Source organism: Penaeus chinensis, chromosome 31 (assembly GCF_019202785.1).
Source record: "Penaeus chinensis breed Huanghai No. 1 chromosome 31, ASM1920278v2, whole genome shotgun sequence".
Lineage (NCBI taxonomy): Eukaryota > Metazoa > Arthropoda > Malacostraca > Decapoda > Penaeidae > Penaeus > Penaeus chinensis.
Genome location: NC_061849.1, coordinates 23060238 through 23080237, shown reverse-complemented (window position 1 = coordinate 23080237; position 20000 = coordinate 23060238). Strand labels below are relative to the sequence as shown.

At 45.7% G+C, this 20000-nt stretch overlaps 4 protein-coding genes across 5 annotated transcripts in view; all 4 read left to right on the top strand.

The window, feature by feature from the left end:
- The window catches only part of LOC125041730 (lysine-specific demethylase 8-like), an 84375-nt gene that overhangs the window by 31134 nt on the left and 33241 nt on the right, over positions 1-20000 (top strand). The window lies entirely within an intron of this gene.
- LOC125041731 (F-box/LRR-repeat protein 20-like) overlaps positions 1-20000 on the top strand; it is a 40856-nt gene that overhangs the window by 1507 nt on the left and 19349 nt on the right. The gene's annotated exons all lie outside the window — the stretch shown is intronic.
- On the top strand, positions 12557-15100 carry LOC125042094 (ceramide synthase 5-like). The gene is made up of 2 exons (XM_047637561.1): positions 12557-12613; positions 12859-15100. Exons 1-2 carry the CDS (start codon positions 12557-12559, stop codon positions 13630-13632), a joined length of 831 nt encoding a protein of 276 aa, XP_047493517.1. The 3' UTR covers positions 13633-15100.
- Positions 16549-20000, top strand: part of LOC125041734 (ceramide synthase 2-like) — a 3591-nt gene continuing 139 nt past the window's right edge. Inside the window, exons 1-2 of one of the 2 annotated variants that reach the window (XM_047636982.1) lie at positions 16549-17695; positions 18540-20000. The exon at positions 18540-20000 is cut by the window's right edge and continues 139 nt beyond it. In XM_047636982.1, coding sequence (XP_047492938.1) covers positions 19139-20000 — 862 coding nt within the window. In that variant the 5' untranslated portion in view covers positions 16549-17695; positions 18540-19138. Of the gene's footprint in view, positions 17696-18242 lie in introns of those variants that run through there. The other variant, XM_047636983.1, reaches the window with a different exon arrangement.

The window sequence follows — 20000 nt, the reverse complement described above, 5'->3', positions numbered from 1 at the left end:
AAGTATGTGTGTTTTGTGTCTGCGTTTTTTTTGTGTTTTTTTTATTTTTTTTTGTTTTTGTTTTTGTTTTGTTTGTTTTTGTTTGTTTTGGGGGGGGTGTTTTTTTTTTTTTTTTGTTTTTTTTGTTGTTTTCTTTTTTTTGGTTTTTTTGTTTTTATATTAGTTTGTTTGTTTGTTTTTTGTTTTTTGTGTTTTGTTTTTTTTTTTTTTTTTTTTTTTTTGTTTTGTTTATTATTTTTTTTTTTTTTTTTTTTTTTAATGTTTTTTTTTTGTTTTGTTTTTTTTTTTTTTGTGTTTTTTTGCTGTGTATTTTTGTTTTTTTGTTTGTTTTTTTTTTTTTTATTTTGCGTGTTTTTTTTGAGTGTTTGTGTTGTTTTGTTCGTTTTTTTTGGTTTTGGTTTTTTTTTTTATTTTATTTGCGTTTTTTTTTTTTTGTTGTTTTTTTTTTTTTGTTTTTGTTTGTTTTGTTTTTATTGCGTTTTTTTTTTTTTTTTTTGTTGTTTTTTTTTTGTTGTTTTTATTGGTTATTTTTTGCGTGTTTTGGTGTTTTTTGTTTTTTTTAAATGTAGTTTTGTTGGGTTAGGTGTTGTTGTTTTTTTTGTTTTTTTTGTTTTTTTTTTTGTTTATTTTTTTTTTTTGTGTTTTCGGCGTTTTTTTTTTGTTTTTTTTTTTTTTTGTTTTTTTTGTGTTTTTGTTTGCGTGTTTTTTTTGTTTTGTTGTTTGTTTTTATTTTGATGTTGGTTTTTTTTTTTTTTTTTGATTATTTTTTTTTGTTGTTTTTTTGTTTGTTGTTGTTTTAGTTTTTGTTTGTGTTTTAGTTTTAGTTTATTTTTTTTTTTTTGTTTTTTTTTTAATTTTGTTTTTTCTGTGTTTTTTTTTAATATGTTGTAATTTTGCGTTGTTTGATTATATTTTATTATTGTTAATATTTTGTTTGTTTGATTTTGTATATTTTGGTTAATAATATTAGTAGTTTATATGTGTAATTTTTTTTATTTTCTTTTGTACTTTTTTTATTATTTGTTTATTATATTGCGTTAGTTTTTTCATTTATTGTTTTTTTTGGTTATTATTTTTTATTTTGTTTTTAATTAATTTATTTTAAATTGTAGTTCGTTTTTCGTTTGATTTTATATTATTATTTTGTGTTTGTTTCATAATTTTTAGAGTGTTATCTAATAGTTTATGATAATAATATGTTTATTATTTAGTTCTTCGTTTTTTTTATTTATTCATTATTCTTATTTTGCCTACTATATAAATGCTTCACAAAATAATATAGTTATGATTATTCAAATTCACTATTATAAAATCTATTAAATATATGCACAGAAATTAAAGATAGAGTAGTATGTATGTCAATTTAATATCGATTAGGGAGAACTTATATACACAATACGATGCTAGCTTTAGTGTGCGAAAAATAAAATATCAACTAGTAAATAATATAAGCGAAAGGAAATACAAAGCTAATTTGTATATTATTTACTGAACATTGTTTTAATTTAAAACAATATACAGCTTTTAAACTAAACTGTAGTAGCAAGGACTACAGAATCATTATATCTCTAATATACTTGACTGTAAATAAAATTTTTATACATTAGTCTACCTTTTTCAGTATAGCGTTAATTAAAGGATATATATTTAAAATAGATGATACATAAATATTGATAACTGCAGATTGTCTACAAAAAGGTAGAGATACTGTTAATACGGAAATTACTAAAGTAAGACAAAATAGAATGAAAAAAATTAGGTAAAGTCGTAATTGACATAATATAGGTTAATGAAATATGTACGCGTGTTCTTTGTCGCCCACCCCCCCCTCCCCCCGGCATTCATTCTATTTCCGTTCTCTCTCATCACTCTTATCTTTCTTTATCTTCTCTCTCTCACTCATCTTTCACTTTCTCTTTCTCTTTCTCTATCTTACGTTCTTTTTCTTTCTTTCTTTCTTTCTTTCCCTTCTTTCTTTTTCTTATCTTTTCTTGTCTTTTCTTTCTCTTTCTTACTTTTTTCTTTCCTTTCTTTTCTTTCTTTCTTTCTTTCTTTCTTATCTTTCTTTCGTCTTTTCTTTTCTTTCTTTCTTCTTTCTTATCTTTTCTTTCTTTTCTTTCTTTTTCTTCGTTCTTTCTTTCATTCTTTCTGGTCTTTCTTTCTCTCAAATTCCCTTTCTCTTTTCCTGTTTTCCCCCTCCCTTCTCTCTCTCTCTCTCTCTCCTCTCTCTCTCTCTCTCTCTCTCTCTTCATCCCTCTCTCTCTCTTCTCTCTCACTCTCTCACTCTTCTCACCCCTCTCTCTCCCCCTCTCCTCCCTCCCCTCGTCTCCCTCCCTCTCTCCCCTCTCCCTCTCCCTCCCTCTCTCTCTCCCCCTCTCCTTCTCCCACTCCCTCTCCCCACTCCCTCTCCCTCCCTTCAACCTCTCCATCCCTCCCTTACTTTTCTTTTCTTATCCACATCTTCGTCCCCTTCCTCATCCTTTTCCTTATTTTCTCCTCCTCCACTTCTCGGTATTCTTGTGTCTTTCGTGAGCGGTTCGCGGTGTATGGGTTGTTCGGTTCGGTGGCGTGTGTCGGTGGGGGGGGGGGGTGTGTGTTCGAGTTCGGGTGGTTTCTTCTGGGTGTCGGTTCTTTCTTCGGGGTTGGGGTGCACTTCATCGTTCTCGTTGGCTGATGTGGGTAGGCGTCTATTCGGGGGGGGGTCCGTCTTCGGGCTGGGTGTCGCGTGGTCGTTTTGTCGTTTTTGGTTCGTTCGGTTTCGGGGTTCGGGGACGGTTGGGGGTCGCGTTGTTGTGGTGGATGGAGGGGGGGTTGTCGTGTGGTTCTTCGCGAGCGGGGGGGTTTCCTTCGTCGGCGTGTGGGTTCTTCGCGTGGTTCGGAGTGGTAGCTTCCTGCCCATTAACGGCACTACCTCGTCCAATTAATCTATTTTTTTCCCTAATCACTTTGATTCTCGCATTCTATTCCACGCCTTAGTCAGTAAAGCGTATTGCCCGGCGTCAGTCAATCAGGTCTGGCGATAATGTGTTCCGGTTTTGCCACGTGTTCCTGATCAATAGCAGGAGCGGGAGAGGGAGGAGGAGGGGAGAGAAGGGAAGGGAGGAGGAGGGGAGAGAATGAAGAGGGAGGAGGAGGGGAGAGAAGGAAAGGAGTAGGTGGGTCGAGAAGGGAAGGGAGGAGGAGGGGGAGGGAGGAATAGGGGGAGTAGGAGGGAGGGGAGGAAGGGAGGTGGAGGGAGGGGAGGGAAGGAGGAGAGGGGAGGGAGGAAGGGAGGAGGAGGGAGGGAGGGAAGGGTGAGAAGGGGAGGGGAGGGAAGGAGGAGGAGGGAGGGGAGGGAAGGGAGGAGGAGGGAGGGAGGGAAGGGAGAAAGGAGGGGGGGGGGGGTGGAGGGAGGGAGGGAAGGGAAAGGAGGAGGGAGGAGGGAAGGAAAAGGAGGAGGAGGAGGGAAAGGGAAAGGGAGGAGGAGGAGGAAGGGAAAGGAAAGGAGGAGGAGGATGGGAGGGAGGAGGAGGAAGGAGGGAGTTAGGAGGAGGGAGGAGGATGGAGGAGGCGGGGGGGAAGGGAAAAAATAACAAAAGGGAGAACGGGGGAGAAAGAAGGGGAAGAGGCACGAAGGGGGAGCACTTTCCGGGCCGGGCCCGGTTCGGGCCTCCTGTTCTCTGTGTCACGGTCCGGGCCCCCGCTCTTGTTAGCGTCTATGCTCGCTTGTGTAACGTCCGACTAGGGTATGGTGGTTACTGCCTTGTGTGTCTTTGATGAGGGCGGATCCGGGCCGTTTTCCGGATATAAAAGAAGGTTAGTCAGTGGGACCCTTCTACTTGTCCCAGTGGAGCTCCCCATACTTGGGCTTTTCTGGTATACGGTTGTGTGTGACTCTATTGCGCCTTGGTTGCCTTCTCTCTCTCTACGTGCCTTTGCGTTCTTATTCCATGCTAACGTTTTTTCCGGTTTCCTTCTCCTGAACATGTCTGTGCCTTTTCTCTTTGCCCGTCCGTGTCCTCTGAGCACCCCTCTACCCTTTTCTGTGCTGTGTTAGTTACCACGTAGTGAGAAAGCATCTCCCGGCAGGCCCGCTGCCCAGTGTGCTTGCTGCGCGGCCTTTTACTAAGGTTGCTCTTCCCCGCTCCCCATCGGCCGCTGCGCCGCTCGCTCTCTCTCTCGCGCCTCTTTCTCGCTCTCGCTCGCTCTCGCTTTCTCGCGCCGCTCGCTATGCTCGCTCCTCGCGACGCTCGCTCTCTCTCCATCCGCGCTCTGCCGCGCGATCGCTCGCTGCGCGCGCGCTAGCGCTGCTCAGCTCTCCCGTCGCTCACCGGTTTTTTGGTTTGTTATCTGTGATGCTTACTGCCTGAACCGTTACGTCCCCTAACACGTACCTGACCGACCGTATTATCCATGCCAGGCTCATGGCTTGACAAAGCCGCTACATGCACTCCCCGTACCGTTGCGCATGGGCACTAACCACTAAGTGGCTGTGCAGAGTGAGAGAAACACCCGGTTCGCCCTCTCAGTCCGTCTTAGGCATTTTTCTTCTTTTATAATGTCTCTATCTCTCTACACCTCCACTTTCTACTCCTCTTCCACGTTATCTCCCGCGTTCGCTAAATTTGAATGAATGATTTAATCGATTTTTACTTATTTCATATCGTTCAACGGTTTATGGGAATTGCTTCATGTGTTTATACGATTTGTGTTTGTTTGTTTTTGCCTTTTTCTCCAGCACATAAAAATTAAATGTACATATGAAAGAGACAAAGTTGCTTTTCTACATAATCTTTGCTTCGCCTGCAGTGTGGTGGACTTTTTACAGAATGATGAGAGGCGTTTGTTCTTTTTGCGCGAATAAAAGAAATCGTAAACTTTCATAAGGCTGTAGAGAAAGTGAGAAAGAAAAGGGGGAGAAAGTAGAAAGATAAGAGGGAGAGAGAGAGACGGAGAAAGAGGATTGACGGTTAGGAAAGAGAAAAAGATAGGGAAAATCAAAGAGAAAGGGGTCGGAGAACATGGAGAGGGGAAGATAGAGTGAGGGAGAGAGTAAATGAATGAGTGAATGAATGAATGAATGAATGAATGAGAGTAATATTACCCATTATATGTCTTTCAAACATTTCTTTGACGTGCATAAGACGTTTCATTTACTGCCTTAAGTTTCGCAAGATGACCTTAATCTCCTCAGTGTTCCACAAGCAGGCCAAGGGGGAGGACTAGCGAGAAAAGGCGTCAGGTGGTGGAACTGCAGCAGCACTGACCGCCGTTGCTGTGAGCACTGCGGTATGTGTGCGTGCGTGTGTGCGTTCCGCGTGCGTGTGTTCTCGCGCGTTTGTGCGTGTAGGAAAGACTGCTTCAGGGTCGCTCTCGACTTCAGAGCGTTTAGGGATGCGTCGTGAAATGTGGTTGGGATACTGTGTATACACATGCATATATAAATAACACCAACACGCAACGCAAAACTGCCGCTACACACACACACACCCACCCACACACAAACACACACACACACACACACACCCACAACACACACACACACACACACATTGACACAAACCCACACACACATACACACACATACCACACATACACACACACAAACACACACTACACACACACACACACACTCACACACACACACCACACACACACACACTCACACACAACACACACCACACACACACAACACACACACACACTCACACACACACACACACACACATACATAGACGCACACACATACACACACACATACGTAACACGCACACGCACAACCACCAAGCACGTACACACGATCACAACATACATTTTTATTTATTTGTCTATATATATTATGTTTTTATATGTATAAATATATGTATTAGTTGTGGTAATGTGTAGTGTATGTGTGTATGTGATTGTGTATGTGTTTGTGTGTGTTTGTGTTTGTGTGTAGTGTGAGTATGTGTGTGTGTGTGTGAGTGTGTGTTTGTGTGTTGTGTGTTTTTGTGGTGTGTGTTGTGTGATGTGTTTGTGTGTGTGGTGGTGTGTTTGTGTGTGTGTGTGTGTGTGTGTGTGTGGGGTGTTTGTGTGTGTGTGTGTGTGGTGTTTTGTGTGTTTTGTGTGTGTTTTGGTTTGTGTGTGTGTGTGTGTGTGTGTTGTGTGTGTTTGTGTGTGTGTTATTTGTGTGTATGTTTGGTGTTTTGGGGGTGTGGTGTGGGGTGGTGTGTGTGTGTGTGTGTGTTTGGGTGTGTGTGTGTGTGGTGTGTTGGTGTGTGTTGGTGTTGTGGGGGTGTTTGGTGTGTGGTGTTGTGGTGTTTGTGTGTTGTGTGTGTGTTTTTTGTTGTTTTGTTGTGTTTGTGTGTGTGTGTGTGTGTTGTGTGTGTGTGTTTTGGGTGGTGTGGTGTGTAGAGGGGCATAGTTTTGTGTAAGACCCTGACATTGCAATGCGGGGGCCAGGTTTCCGCCCGGGGGCCGCCCCTCTCAGTCGAATGAACGAGGACGGGTACGCTGACGTCAGCTTGTTGGGGTCAAAGTCGGGGTCGAAGTCGGGGTCAAAGTCGGGGTCAAAGTCGGGGTCAAAGTCGGGACGGAAAGGAACTGGCCACCGTGCTGCATCATCCTGGGGCTTAGTGAGCCTGTTTCTCTCATTTTTTCCCCGCGGCAATGGTTTGGGGAAACCACTTTGACTGTTATGTAACATAAAATGAATGAATATAGGTATTGTAAATAAAAAATATTATTTAAAAAAAAATGTAAATGTGTTATTTATTCCTCTAATTATCTAACAATTTATTTAACATAGATAGATTATTATTTTATGTTATATATTTTTTTATATATGTATTTATTATTAATATGTATTTATTAATAATTATATATTTAATTAAATAATTATACATATATTTATTTAAAATTTAAAAATTTATTTTTTAAAATAATTTATATATATAAAAATTATTTATAAATATTTTATATATTTTAAAAATATAAAAATTTTTATTTTATATAAAAATCTAATATAATTAAATAATAATATTTTTAAAAAAATTTTTATATAAAATTATAAATATTTAAATATATTTATATATATATATATATATAAATAATTAATATTGTTGTGTGTGTTGGTGGTGTGTGTGTGTGTGTGTGTGTGGGGGTTTGTTGGGGTGTGTTATATATATTATATACATTACATTATATATATATTATATAAATATAAATACATATACATATATGTGTGTGGTGGGGGTATTTTATTTAAAAATTTTTATTTATTTATATTATATATATGATTTCCAAAATACACATCTTCCAAACACGCAACACAAAAACGTGTGCTCTCGGTCGGGAAACGCACACGGCGCGAGAGCCGAGAAAACGGGGGCCAACCCCCCCCCCTTCCCCCCCCACAGCACTATACCCTACCACCCCCCTCCCCCCCTCCCCCCCCAGGTGGGGGACCCCATGGGGCCCCGCGGCGGCTTTAGGGGGGGCCCCAGTTTGAGCTCATTTACGGGAGGCAGCCCCCCCCGGCCGGGTTTTTGGGCTCCCCCCTTTGCGCCCCCAGGGTCCCCTAGTTTCTTTTCAGGGGCCCCCCCTTGGAGGAGGGCAGGGGAGGGGGAAAACGTAGGAAACCCAAAAAAGGGAAGGGAGAGGAGAGAAAAGAAAGGCAGGCTTTTTTGGGTGGGAAGGGGTTGGATTTCAGGGGACCCCGGGGGGGGAAGGGAGGGTAGAAAACCGGAATTTGGGAGGGGGGGCAGGAGGGGGAGTAGAAAAAGGTACCCTTGAGGGGAGGGGGGGGAGAGTGGAGTAGGCAAAGGGGGAGGGACGAGCCGCCCCCCGGGGACGGGCCGATCGCCAGTTTTGAGGTAAGTTCCCTTGCCGGCCTTCCTAAGTAGCCCGGGGTTTTGGATCAGGTGTCAAAACTGCAGGGCCGGGGTAGAACCCCACCTTTTTTTCACTTTGGGATCCAAAGGCCATAAAGCGGGTCGCCAATTTTTTCCCCCAAAAAAGACCACAGGGTTTTGTTTGGGGCCCCAAGGGGAAACGGGGGTTTGCCATGAAAAAAAGGAAAAAATCCAAACTCCCTTGTCTCGTGCTGGACGTAAAGAGGCCGGAGAAAAGAAACAATTGATATCTCCCTCCCCGGAATTTGGGTCAAGGGGGCCTGCCCGGGAAATCCTGGGAACTTTGATGAGTTTCGAAAAATATTGGCCGCTGGGATATAGATGTTCAGGCGACGACGTGACGGTCGCGTGTGTGCACCGGGGAGCGGGCATTAAAAAAGAGGAAGCAGATTGAGATTTGAGAAAAGGGATTTTTAAAAACCCCCGTAGATAGGTGAAGCGCTGGGGCCGAAGCAGGTAGTGTGACAAGACGTCAGGAGTGATTTTGAAGTGTAAGAATACAGACTCACATAAACCAGCGAGCGTATGGTAGTTAGGAACGACTGCAGTAGCAAGGGGGGAGGGGGGGCTGTTGTTGTTTTGCGTGGTGTCATGCGTGCGTTACCGGGAAGTGCGAGCGATGTGTTATAAGGAGCGTGTGTGATTGTGATCATTGGTGTGTCGTGCATGGGGCTGGGGAGAGGCGGGGTTGGGGGGGGGGGCAGAGCAGGATTGGGGATGGGGTTGCTGGGGGGAGGGGAGGAGCGGCTGGAGCGTCTTCCGTATTATTGTAGTTTATTTGTCTGATGCACAGCCACTTGTTTGCAATGATATTCATCTTTGGTAATAAGATATAATTAAAGATCACCAGACATTTAACTCAACGAAATCTAGTGGTTCTGCTATTGCGCAAATGCTAGCCATTCTCCTCCTCCTACCCCTCTTCCCCTTCCTCAACCTCTTCCCCCTCCTCCATTCCCACTCCCCTTCTCCACCTCCCTCTCCTCCACACGTCACCTCACCTCCCCTCCCCCCTTCCTCCCCTTCCTCCCCTCCCCACCTCCCATCTCCTCCCCCCTTTAAAATAAATTAAATTTAAATATTAACGTTGAAGGGATCAGATTATCCCCCGCGTCCGATAAAAAATAATACCAAATTTTTGATAAAGATACCTTTCCAACTCTCGCTCTTTTCTCCCGTCTCTCGTTCTCTCTCTCGTTTTTTCTCTCTTTCTCTTCCCCTCTTCTTCTCCCTTTTCGTTCTCCCCCCCTCTCTCTCCCCGTTCTTCTTTTTTGTTCCCCCTCTCTCTCTCTTTTCTCTCTCTCTCCCCCTCTCTCCCCTCCCCCCTTTTCTCCCCCTCTTCTCTTCTTTCTCTCTGTCTCTCTGTCTCTTTTGTCTCTCTGTTTTCTCGTTTCTCTTCTGGGCTCTCGTTTCCCCTCTCTGTTTCGTTTCCCCTTTTCTGTCCCCTTTCTCTCTTGTCTTTTCTTCTTTCTCTCTCTCTCGTTCTCCTCTCTCTTGTTCTCCCCTTCCCCCTCTCGCGCTCTCTCCGCTTATCTCCCCTCTCTCTCTCTCTCTCTCTCTCTCTCTCTCCTCCCCCTCCATCCCCTCTTTCCCCTCTCTCTCTCTCTCTTCTCTCTCCCTTCTCGTTCCTCTCTCTCTCTCGTTCCCCCCTCCTCCCCTCTCTCGCTTCCCTCTTTTCCCCCCCCTCTCTCTCCCCTCTCTTTTCTCTCTCTCTCTTCTCTCCTCTCTCCTCTCTCTCTCTCTCTTTCTCTCTCGTTCCCCTCCCCCTCTCTCCCCCTCTCTCTCTCTCTCCCCCCTCTCTCTTTTCCCCCTTCCCCCCTCTCCTCTCTCTCGTTCTCCTCTCTCTCTCGTTTTCTCTCTCTCTCCCCTCTTCCCCTCTCTCCCCCTCTCTCTCTCCTTTTCCCCTTCTTCTCTTCTCTCTCTCTCCCTCCCCCCCCCCCTTCGTTCTCTCCCCTCTTCCCCTCGTTCTTCTCTCTCCTCGTTTTCCCCCCCTCTCCTCTCTCTCGTTCTCTCTCTCTCTCTCTCTGTCTCTCTGTCTTCCGTTTTTTTCTCTCTGTCTCTCCCTTCTCTCTCTGTCTCTCGTTTTCTTCTGTCCCTGTTTCTTCTCTGTCTCTCTTTTTTTCTCTCTTCGCTTCTCTTCTTCTCCCCGTTCTCTTTTTCTCTCTCGCGCTCTCTTTTCTCTCTCTCTCTTTTCTCTCTCTTTTCCCTTTTTCCCCCTCCTTCCCCTCTCTTCTCTCTTTTCCCTTTCTCTCTCTCTTCTCCCTCTCCCCCCTCTCTCTCTCTCTTTTCTCTCTCTCTCTTTCTCTCTCTCTCCCCTTTTCTCTCTCTCTCTTTTAGTTCTCTCTCTCTCTAGTTTCTTCTCCCCTTCTCGTTCCCTCTCCTCTTCTCGTTCTCTCTCTCTCTCTCGTCCCCCCCCCCCCCCCCTCCCCCTCTCTCTTTTCTCCCTTTTCCCCTCGTTCTCTCTCTCTCTCCTCTCTCTCTCGTTCTCTTTTCTCTCTCTCCCCTCCCCTCTCCCCCTTCTCTCCTTCTCTCTTCTCTCTCTCTCTCTTTCGTTCTCCCCTCTCCCCTCTCTTCTCTCGTTCTCTCTCCTTCTCTTTGTTCTCTCTCTCTCCTCGTTTTCTCTCTCTCTCTCGTTCTCTCTCGTTCTCTCGTTTTCTCCGTTCTCTCTTCTCTCTCGTTTTTTTTTCCCCTCTCTCTCTCGTTCCCCTCTCTCTCTCTTTTCCGTTCTCTCTACCCTCCCCTTCTCTCTCCCCCCTCTCTCCCCCTCCCCTTCTTTCTCTAATTTCTCTTCTCTCTCTCTCTCTCTCCCCTTGTTCTCTCTCTCTCTCTCGTTCTTTTCTCTCTCTCTCGTTCTCTCTCTCTCTCTCGTTCCCCTTTTCTCCCTTCGTTCTCTCTCTCTCTCTCGTTTTCTCTCTCTCTCTCTCTTCTTCCTTACCCCCCTCTCTCTCTCTCCCCCTCTTCTCTCTCCCGTTTCTCCCCCTTTTCTCTACCCCCTTCTCTCTATCCCCCCCTCCCCTCTCCCCCTCTTCTTCCTCTCTCGTTCTCTGTCTCTCTCTCTGTCTCTCTCTCTCTGTCTCCCTCTCTCTCTGGTCTCTCCTCTCTCTCTGTGTCCCCTCGCTCTCTCCTGTGTCTCTCGCTCCTCTCTTGCCCTCTCTCTCTCCTCTTCTCTCCCCTCTCCCCCTCTCTCTCTCTCTCTCTCTTCTTCTTCTCCTCGTTCTCTCTCCCCTCTTTTCCCTCTCTCTCTCTCTCTCCCCCTCGTTCTCTCTCTCCCCCTTCTCTTTTTTATCCCCTCTCTCTCTCTCCCCCTCTCTCCTTCTCTCTCCCCTCTCGTTCTCTCTCTCTCTCTCTCTCTCTCTCTCTCTCTCTCTCTCTCGTTCTGGGTTCTCTCTTCTCTCTCCTCGTTCTCGTTCTCTTCCTCCCCCCTCTCTCTCGTTCTCCCTCTCGTTCTCGCTCTCTCTTCTCGCTCTCTCTTTTCTCTCTCTCCTCCCCTCTCTCATCTCTCCCCCCTCTCTCTCTCTCTCTCTCTCCTCTCTCTCCCCTCCCCGTTCCGCCCCCGCTCTCCCCTCCGCCTCTCTCTCTCTCTCTCCCCTCTCTCCCCTCTCTCCCCTTTTCTCTCCCCCCTCTCTCCCTCTTTTCCTCCCCTCTTCCCCTTCTTTTCTCTCTCTCCCCTTTTTCTCTCTCTCTCTCTCTTCTCCCCTCTCTCTCTCTCTCTCTCTCTCTCTCTCTCTCTCTCCCCGGTTCCCCTCTCTTCTCTTTTCCCCTTCTCTCTCTCTCTCTCTTTTCTCTCTCCCCCTCGTTCTCTCTCTCTCTCTCTTCTCCCCTCTCGTTTCTCCCCTCTTCCTCTTCGTTCTCTCTCCCCTTTTTTTTTTCCCTCTCTCTTTTTTTTTTTTCTTCTTCTCTTCATTTTCCTCTCGTTTCTCCTCGTTTTCTCCCCTCCCCGTTTTCTCTCTCTCTTTCTCCCCCGTTTTCTCTCTCTCTCGTTTTCTCTCTCCTCGTTTTCTCTCTCTTTTCTCTCGTTTTCTCTTTCTCTCCGTTTTCCCCCTTTTTCTCTCTCTCTTTTTTTTTTTTCCCCTCTCTCTCTCTCTGTTTTCTTTCTCTCTCTCTCTCGTTTTCTCTCTCTCTCTCTCTCTCTCTCTGTTTCCTTTCCCCTCGTTTTCTCTCTCTCTCTCTCTCTGGGGTTTCCTCTCTCTCTCTTCTGTTTCTCTCTCTCTCTCTCTCGTTTCTCTCCCCTTCTCTCTGTTTCTCTCTCTCTCTCCTCTCTCTCTTTTCCCTTCTCTCTCCTCTCTCTCTCTCTCTCTCTCTCTCTCGGGTCTCTTTCTCTTTTGGGTTTTCTCTCTCTCTCTTCCCCTCTCTCCCCTTCTTTCTCTCCTCTTTTCCCCCTTCTCCCTCTCTCTCTCCCCCTCTTTACTCTTTTTTCCCCCCCACTCTCTTCACTGTGTCACCTTTCCCTCCCCCCCCTCCCCCCCTTTCCCTCCCCGTCCTCTCTGGAACAAACATTCTATAATTTAATATTTAGGTAAAAGTAATGAGAGCTTTCTTTCACGCCCTCTTTTTCCCCTCGCTCCCCCTTGTTCGGGCATCTGCTTGGGGTCAGGAGGTCTGTATAGAATAAAATGGGTGCGTCGTGTTTGTTCCCGGTATAAGCGTGTGGTTAAAAAAACTTGGTGGTCCTCTCAGGTAGGATGGCAGTGTTGCTGAGTTGGGGTGAGAGCCTGAACGCCTGGTTCTGGAATCCGGATGTCTGGCTCATCCGGCTACAAAATGGACTCCCTTTGCCCAGCTGAAAATTTTTAGTATCCCGTCTTTAGGGGACCTTTTTACATAACCCCTTTTGCCATAGCCGCTGCTCTTCTTGTCCTCCGATACTTTTATTTCCCCAACCCCCTTGTGTTCACCCCCACGCCCTCGCCCTGGCTCTTTGAACCCAAACCCCGCGGCCGCCGCCTCCAAACCGAGTACTTGAGGCAGTGTTCCGACGCCACAGGAATCACACTCCAGCGGAAGGGCATTTCCCAAAGGGGCGCGAGAGACGGCTCAAACGACGCAAGGGCGAAGGTGGCTGAGGCAGCGCGTCGTGTCTGCGAGGTCTACTGATGTGGAGAAGTTTAACGACTGCGCATGGCAGGCGCTGTACTACAGCCTGTACTGCGTGATGGGGTTTGTGGTGCTTTGGGACAAGGCGTGGCTGTGGGACATCAAGCACTGCTGGTACGACTACCCCGAGCAGAGCGTGGACAACGATATTTGGTGGTACTACATGACGGCGCTCGGCTTCTACTGGTGCATGACACTCACGCATTTCATCCAACACCAAAGGAAGGACTCGCTGCAGATGTTCATCCACCACGTCCTCACCATCATGCTCATCGTCTTCTCGTGGACGGTCAACTTCGTGCGTCTCGGCTCGCTCGTGCTGATCGTCCACGAGTGCGCTGACATCCCCATGTTGTTTGCCAAGATGAGCAAGCTCTTCGGGCGTCGGGACTTGATGGACAAATTCTTCGTGGTGTTCGTGCTGTTGTGGCTAAGCACGAGGACCGGACTGTTCCCCCTGTGGATCCTCAACAACTCACTGTTTGAGGCACACGTGATTCTCGATGTAGAGCTCATCCCTGTCTATTACATCTTCAATGGGATGATGCTTACGCTGTTCTTGATCCACGTCGTCTGGACGTACCTCATCCTCAGGATTCTCGTCACGAAGCTCCTAGACCACAAATTAGGAGGACCTCCGCTCCTCCTCGGACGCCTCGGCTGACGAAGACGAGCGTGCCACCAAGAAGGGCCAGTAACCTCGGGGGTTATAGTCATATTCTGCTGTTTTATGCTTCTTTCACTCACGCTGGAACCAAAGAGAACCAAAGCAGTCACATTCCACTGCGTAGTTGCGTAGTTATTTGTGCCATATTGTTAGGTTATCAGTCTACCAGTACCTAGGGGCTGTGAACTTATTCTTAATATGGGAAATGGCGTTCCCAACTTTGTGTGTGTGTGTGTGTGTCATGTGAAGAGCATTCAGCAAATAAGTTAGTCTTCAGGAAACCCCTTTGTAATGTAAGAAGAAAAATACATTAGTGGTTCGGCTTCGTCAAGTGGGAGTTTTCAACCATGGAAGAAAACCTTAGAGCGAATGTGCGTGGGTGATGCCGTTTCGTGGGGTGTATTTTTTGGGTTGGAAGGTTGTCAAATTACCCTCCCCGTGCATTTTTTTTTCGATCATGAGCATTCAGTGTATGATCCGCTGGTACTGTTGTGAGCCAGGATTTCCCTGTGATTGGGGGACGGGGCCAGCTGAATCCGCGGATATTACCAATCATCGGATCGCTTGTAAATGGCAGTAACGCTAGTGTGGTGTTGGGGATGGGACTTTTATGGTAACTCATCTCCTTATGTGCTTCTGTTTATTTTACCATCAACCTTTTTTAGTCACTATGGGATGTCAGTGAAAAAAATGGAGCGAACATGATGGCATGTTACTGTGTCTCCCGAGAACATGATTTATACTCAGCTTATAAATGATAAGCGCCCGGGAGTTTTAGCCAATCTCCCGTCCTTGTCTTCTGCACCCCCCCCCCCCCCTCTCCGGCTGCCTCCCATCACTCGGTGTCCTCCACTTTTTTCCCATTCACGGAGACCAGACACTAAACCATCGCTGTTAGTATTCTTCAGGTTATCTTAGAATACACTGCCATCATTTTATAGGAAATTGGAAGCACGTGATATACGATCCCACCTAATAGTTAAGGATAGAGCTCATATTTAGACCTCTAATTATGTTAATTAGTGTACTTGGTAGATACACTAAATGCCACCAATGACCTTGGATGCTTGAACGTCAGGAAAGAGTAAATGATCATTCAGTCAATCAGTCAGTTAGAAAGTCAGTCAATCAGTCATGTCAGTCAATCAGTCATGTCAGTCAATCAGTAATGTCAGTTAATCAGTCATGTCAGTCAATCAGTCATGTCAGTCAATCAATCAGTTAATCAAGTCAGTCAGTCAGGGACGCTGAAAAATGGCTCACCACTATATGGCGGAGTTTAAAATCTTTGTCATTTGATTTTGTTCCAAGTTCCAGTGCGAAAAGCAAAGGAAGAAATAGCACAAACTAATAACGTATGTATTAGTAACTTTATATTGACTTTGGTTGGTAGTTATGCATTGTGCATTGTTATGCCATGTTAACAAATTTATAGATTTTTTATTAATAAAGGAAGCTATTTGTCTCTTGTGTTTTGTTTATTTACCAAGTTCAAGAGTACTCCATTTAGAAAAAAAAGAAACGCACGTTGATTCTCTGATCGAGAAGTATTGATTTTGTGCATGGACTTTTAGAACTCGCCCACCCACACTTGTTCCACTCTCTCTCTCTCTCTATATCTATCTATCTATCTATCTATCTATATATATATCTATATATCTATATATCTCGTGCCATTCTATCACTCTTCCCCTCCCTCCCTCTCTTCCACCTTTCCTCCTTCCCTCCTTCCACCCTCCCCACCTCTCTCTCTCTCTCTCTTTCTCTTTCTCTCATCCTTCCTCCCCCCGGTCCTCTCTCTCTCCCTCTCCTCCCTCTCTCTCTCTTTCTCTTTCTCTTTCTCTTTCTCTTTCTCTTTCTCTCATCCTTCCTCCCCCCGGCCCTCTCTCTCTCCCTCTCCTCCCTCTCTCTCTCTTTCTCTTTCTCTTTCTCTTTCTCTTTCTCTTTCTCTCATCCTTCCTCCCCCGGCCCTCTCTCTCTCCCTCTCCTCCCTCTCCCTCTCCCTCTCCCTCTCCCTCTCCCTCTCACCCTCTCTAAACTTCTCTTCCCCCTTCCTTTCCTCCCATATTAGTTCTCTCCTACATCTCCCATCCTACTCTCTTTCCCTCCTTTCTCCCCTTTCTCCCCTTTCTCCCCTTCCTCTCCTTCGTCCTCCTCCCCTCGCCTTTTCTCCCTCTTCCCCTTCCTCTCCCTTACACCCACGTACACCTGTACACAAAAAGTATAAAGCTATATGGTAAAGCCCTTAATAGAATATCAAAAATAACAAAATCAGTGAAAAATGAAAATAATAAATGAATAATGCATACACGATTAGAGATTATTAAGGCCTTCGTCGAGAATTTACTTTATCTCACTCAAGCACTCACACATTCACTCTCACGCGCTATCTCAGTCAAAAGTTCACCATCATTCACTCAGACTCTCATTTATTCACTTTCACTCCCTCATTAACATTCATATGTTTTCTCACTCGCCTATTCTCTCATTGCTCACTCACTCACGCACTCACTCACTCACTCACTCACTCACTCACTCTCTCACTCACTCACTCACTCACTCACTCACTCACTCACTCACTCACTCTCTCACTCACTCACTCACTCACTCACTCACTCACTCACGCACTCACTCACTCACTCACTCACTCACTCACTCACTCACTCACGCACTCACTCACTCACTCACTCACTCACGCACTCACTCACTCACTCACTCACTCACGCACTCACTCACTCACTCACGCACTCACTCACTCACTCACTCACTCACTCACTCACGCACTCACTCACTCACTCACTCACTCACTCACGCACTCACTCACTCACTCACTCACTCACTCACTCACGCACTCACTCACTCACTCACTCACTCACTCACTCACTCACTCACTCACGCACTCACTCACTCACGCACTCACTCACTCACTCACTCACTCACTCACGCACTAACTCACTCACTCACTCACTCACTCACTCACTCACTCAAAGTACTCACACAAACACTCTTACTCCTTCCCGGGTTACTGAAAGCATCATGCCCCTGAGATCCTTTTGTATGTTTTGTTTGAGTGCCCGGCAGGGGCGCCACTGGATCAGGTTACGTAGTAGAAATCTGAATGACGGACACATCCGCCTATTGTGTTGTAAAGGTTAGTAGAGAGAGAGAGAGTGTGTGTGAGTGAGTGAGTGAGTGCGTGCGTGCGTGCGTGAGTACGTGCGTGCGTGCGTGTTTTTGTGAACTCTAATAAGGTTATCCTGGTCCATTTCCCTCTTCCCCTCTTCTCATCCAGCCACAAGAGTGTTATCACGATATATAAGACCTTTTTGTCTTTCTTTTAGTCATCCTCCCCATGTCTCTCTCTCTCTCTCTCTCTCTCTCTCTCTCTCTCTCTCTCTCTCTCTCTCTCACACACACACACACACACACACACACACACACACACACACACACACACACACACACACACACACACACACACACTCTTTTGCTCTTTTCCTCATATATGAGTTTTTCTCTCTATCTCTCTCTCAATCTATCTGTCTACCTGCATAACCTTGCGTAAACGAATGTGTGCGTACGAATGCAAGTCGACTTCGAGGCCACGCACGCCAGGAATGAGCCGAGTGAGTGTGTCAACATCAGCCATTATCGGAAAACCATGACGACTGGCCAGGAGACCTACAAACTGGCAGCGAATGGTATGATAATGCGAGGAAAAGAGAGGTTCCTAGAGGAAAGAAAAAGAAATAGAAAACAGAGAGAAAGAAAGAAAGAAAGAAAGAAAGAAAGATAAATATTCGAACGCGGAGTAAATTGGAAGGAGAATTCGGAATGCGGAATAGGACGCCGATGCGGACACGGACTGCGCCAGAGATGAGGTGGCTGCAACACGTCCGTGCGCTCGTCCGCCCCCGAGCCTGCAGAGGGTGAGAGCAGCGGAGCCCTTACGGAGTGCGGCGAGGCGATGCCAATGGTCCACGGCAGAGACTGTGGTGGCGGCAGCGATTTCGTTCATGGGAGCTATGAAAAAGGCCGGAAGACAAGTGCACAAGTTTGGGTGTGTAATATACTATATTTATCATAAAGACATCTATTTTATACATACATACTTTCATACATTTTTACATATATTCTTATATATATATATGTGTGTGTGTATATATTTATATGTATATATATATGTATACATATGTATACATATAAGAATATATATAATCATATATATATATGATCATATATATGTGTATATATATATATAATCATATATATGTGTATATATATGTGTATATATAAAAGTTTGTGTGCGTGTGTGCGTGTACGTGTACGTGTATGTATGTGTGTGTGTGTGTGTGTGTGTGTGTGTGTGTGTGTGTATGTATGTATGTGTGTGTGTGTGTGTGTGTGTGTGTGTGTATACGTCTATATGTGTATATATATATGTATATGTGTGTATGCATATATGTATAAATACACATGTATATATACATATATATGCACACACACACACACACACACACACACACACACACACACACACACACACACACACACACACACACACACACACACACACACACACACACACACACACACACACACACACACACACATACACACACACATACACACATACACACACATACACACACATACACACACATACACATGAGAAACAGACAGACAGAGACAAAGACGGAAAGAGATTCTCACCTCCACAATTAAAAAAGAAATGTAAACGCATGCACAAGATTACACGTGCACACATACGGTGCAGTTTATATATTTTTTTCAAATGCATTTGTTTAGTACAAACCGTATGACTTCCAACATTTTGTATTATTTATATTTTTATGCTGAATGCCCCAGTGCTGACGACTAGCCTTCCACTGTCACTAACCTAGCCTAAGTCCTCACGCTTTCGACGCACCGGAAGTGCCTGCAGTCGCTTGCTGGAGGAAAGACTTCGGTTCTTGACCCGAATCTTCCAGGACGACCGCTGATCTCAACCTCACTTGCAGTCTTCGATTCGAAGAGCACGGCAATGTTCTGCCAACATTTTACAGTCTTTTTGGACATCTTGTAAGATCCAGTGTGCCGCCTGACACATTTTAGTTTGCCTTCTTTGTCTGGAGCATTTTTTGTTGTCACTTCGTAAATTATTCAGATTCGAAGATGTAACACGTGTGATGTAGAATCAAATACACTTGCTAATGCCATTTTTAAGAATACAGTAACTGTAACTCAGCGATTTGTATTCAATTCTGATAAATGCACCATCAGCTGAATGATACATAGACCGTTTAGTAAGGTTAACATTCCCTAAGAGCTTTTGGTATTTCAGATAAAGGATTTGTTGGGGCGTTTGTCTGCCACCCTCTGGCAGCCAGACTTCTGGTTACCCTTAGGAGTGACCTGGGATGACCTCCGTTCCACTGATAGCTTCCACTTCCCGGTTTTTTCCGACGTGTGGATCTACCCGCCTGCCTTTGGCTTGTGCTTGATGCTGTTCCGCTTCTCATTCTTGGAGCCCCGTTTGTTCCGCCCCTTGGCGCGCAGCATGGGTGTCTCCGACTGGCGTCCGGCCCCTCCGGCCTTCGATGCCACTCTCGAGGCCCTTTATCGACGCTACCAGACCAAGGTTCCCGCGCAGGTGATCGTCGAGACCTCGAAGACCAACAACTTGTCCCCTCGCCAGGTGCAGAGATGGCTGAACCGAAAGCATGCCGTATTAAAATCAACCAGGTACGAGAAGTTCATGGACTGCGCTTATGATTTTTCTTGTCACACTTTTATGTGTATTTTTGGCTTCGTCGTCATGGTGACGAAACCATGGCTGTGGAACATTACACTATGCTGGAGGGATTATCCACATCACAGCATAAGCGCCGACGTCTGGTGGTACTACATGCTGTGCTTGGCTTACTTTTGGTCCACAACCATCATCCAGATACCAAAGCCGGCACACAGAGTCTCAGACAAGGTTCAGATGATGTCGCACCATTTGTTTACGATTCTCCTGATGGTGTTCTCGTGGACATGTAACTTCGTCCGCGTTGGGACGCTGGTTCTCGTGGTCCATGAATGTGCCGACGTCCCTCTTCAGGCCGCCAAGATATTCAAGCACGCAGGCATCGACACACTCACAGATGTGATGTTCGCGGTGTTCGTCATCCTATGGCTGGCAACCCGCTGTTGCGTCTTCCCTCTCTGGATCATGCACAGCGTCTTCTTCGAGGCCACCACCTTCATGTTCATGCCCTCAGCCTACCTCTTCATGGGGCTTCTGGTGGGCCTCCTCGTCCTCAACCTGGGATGGACGTGGATCATCCTGAGTATTGTGGTCCGGAAGCTCAGTGCAGGAA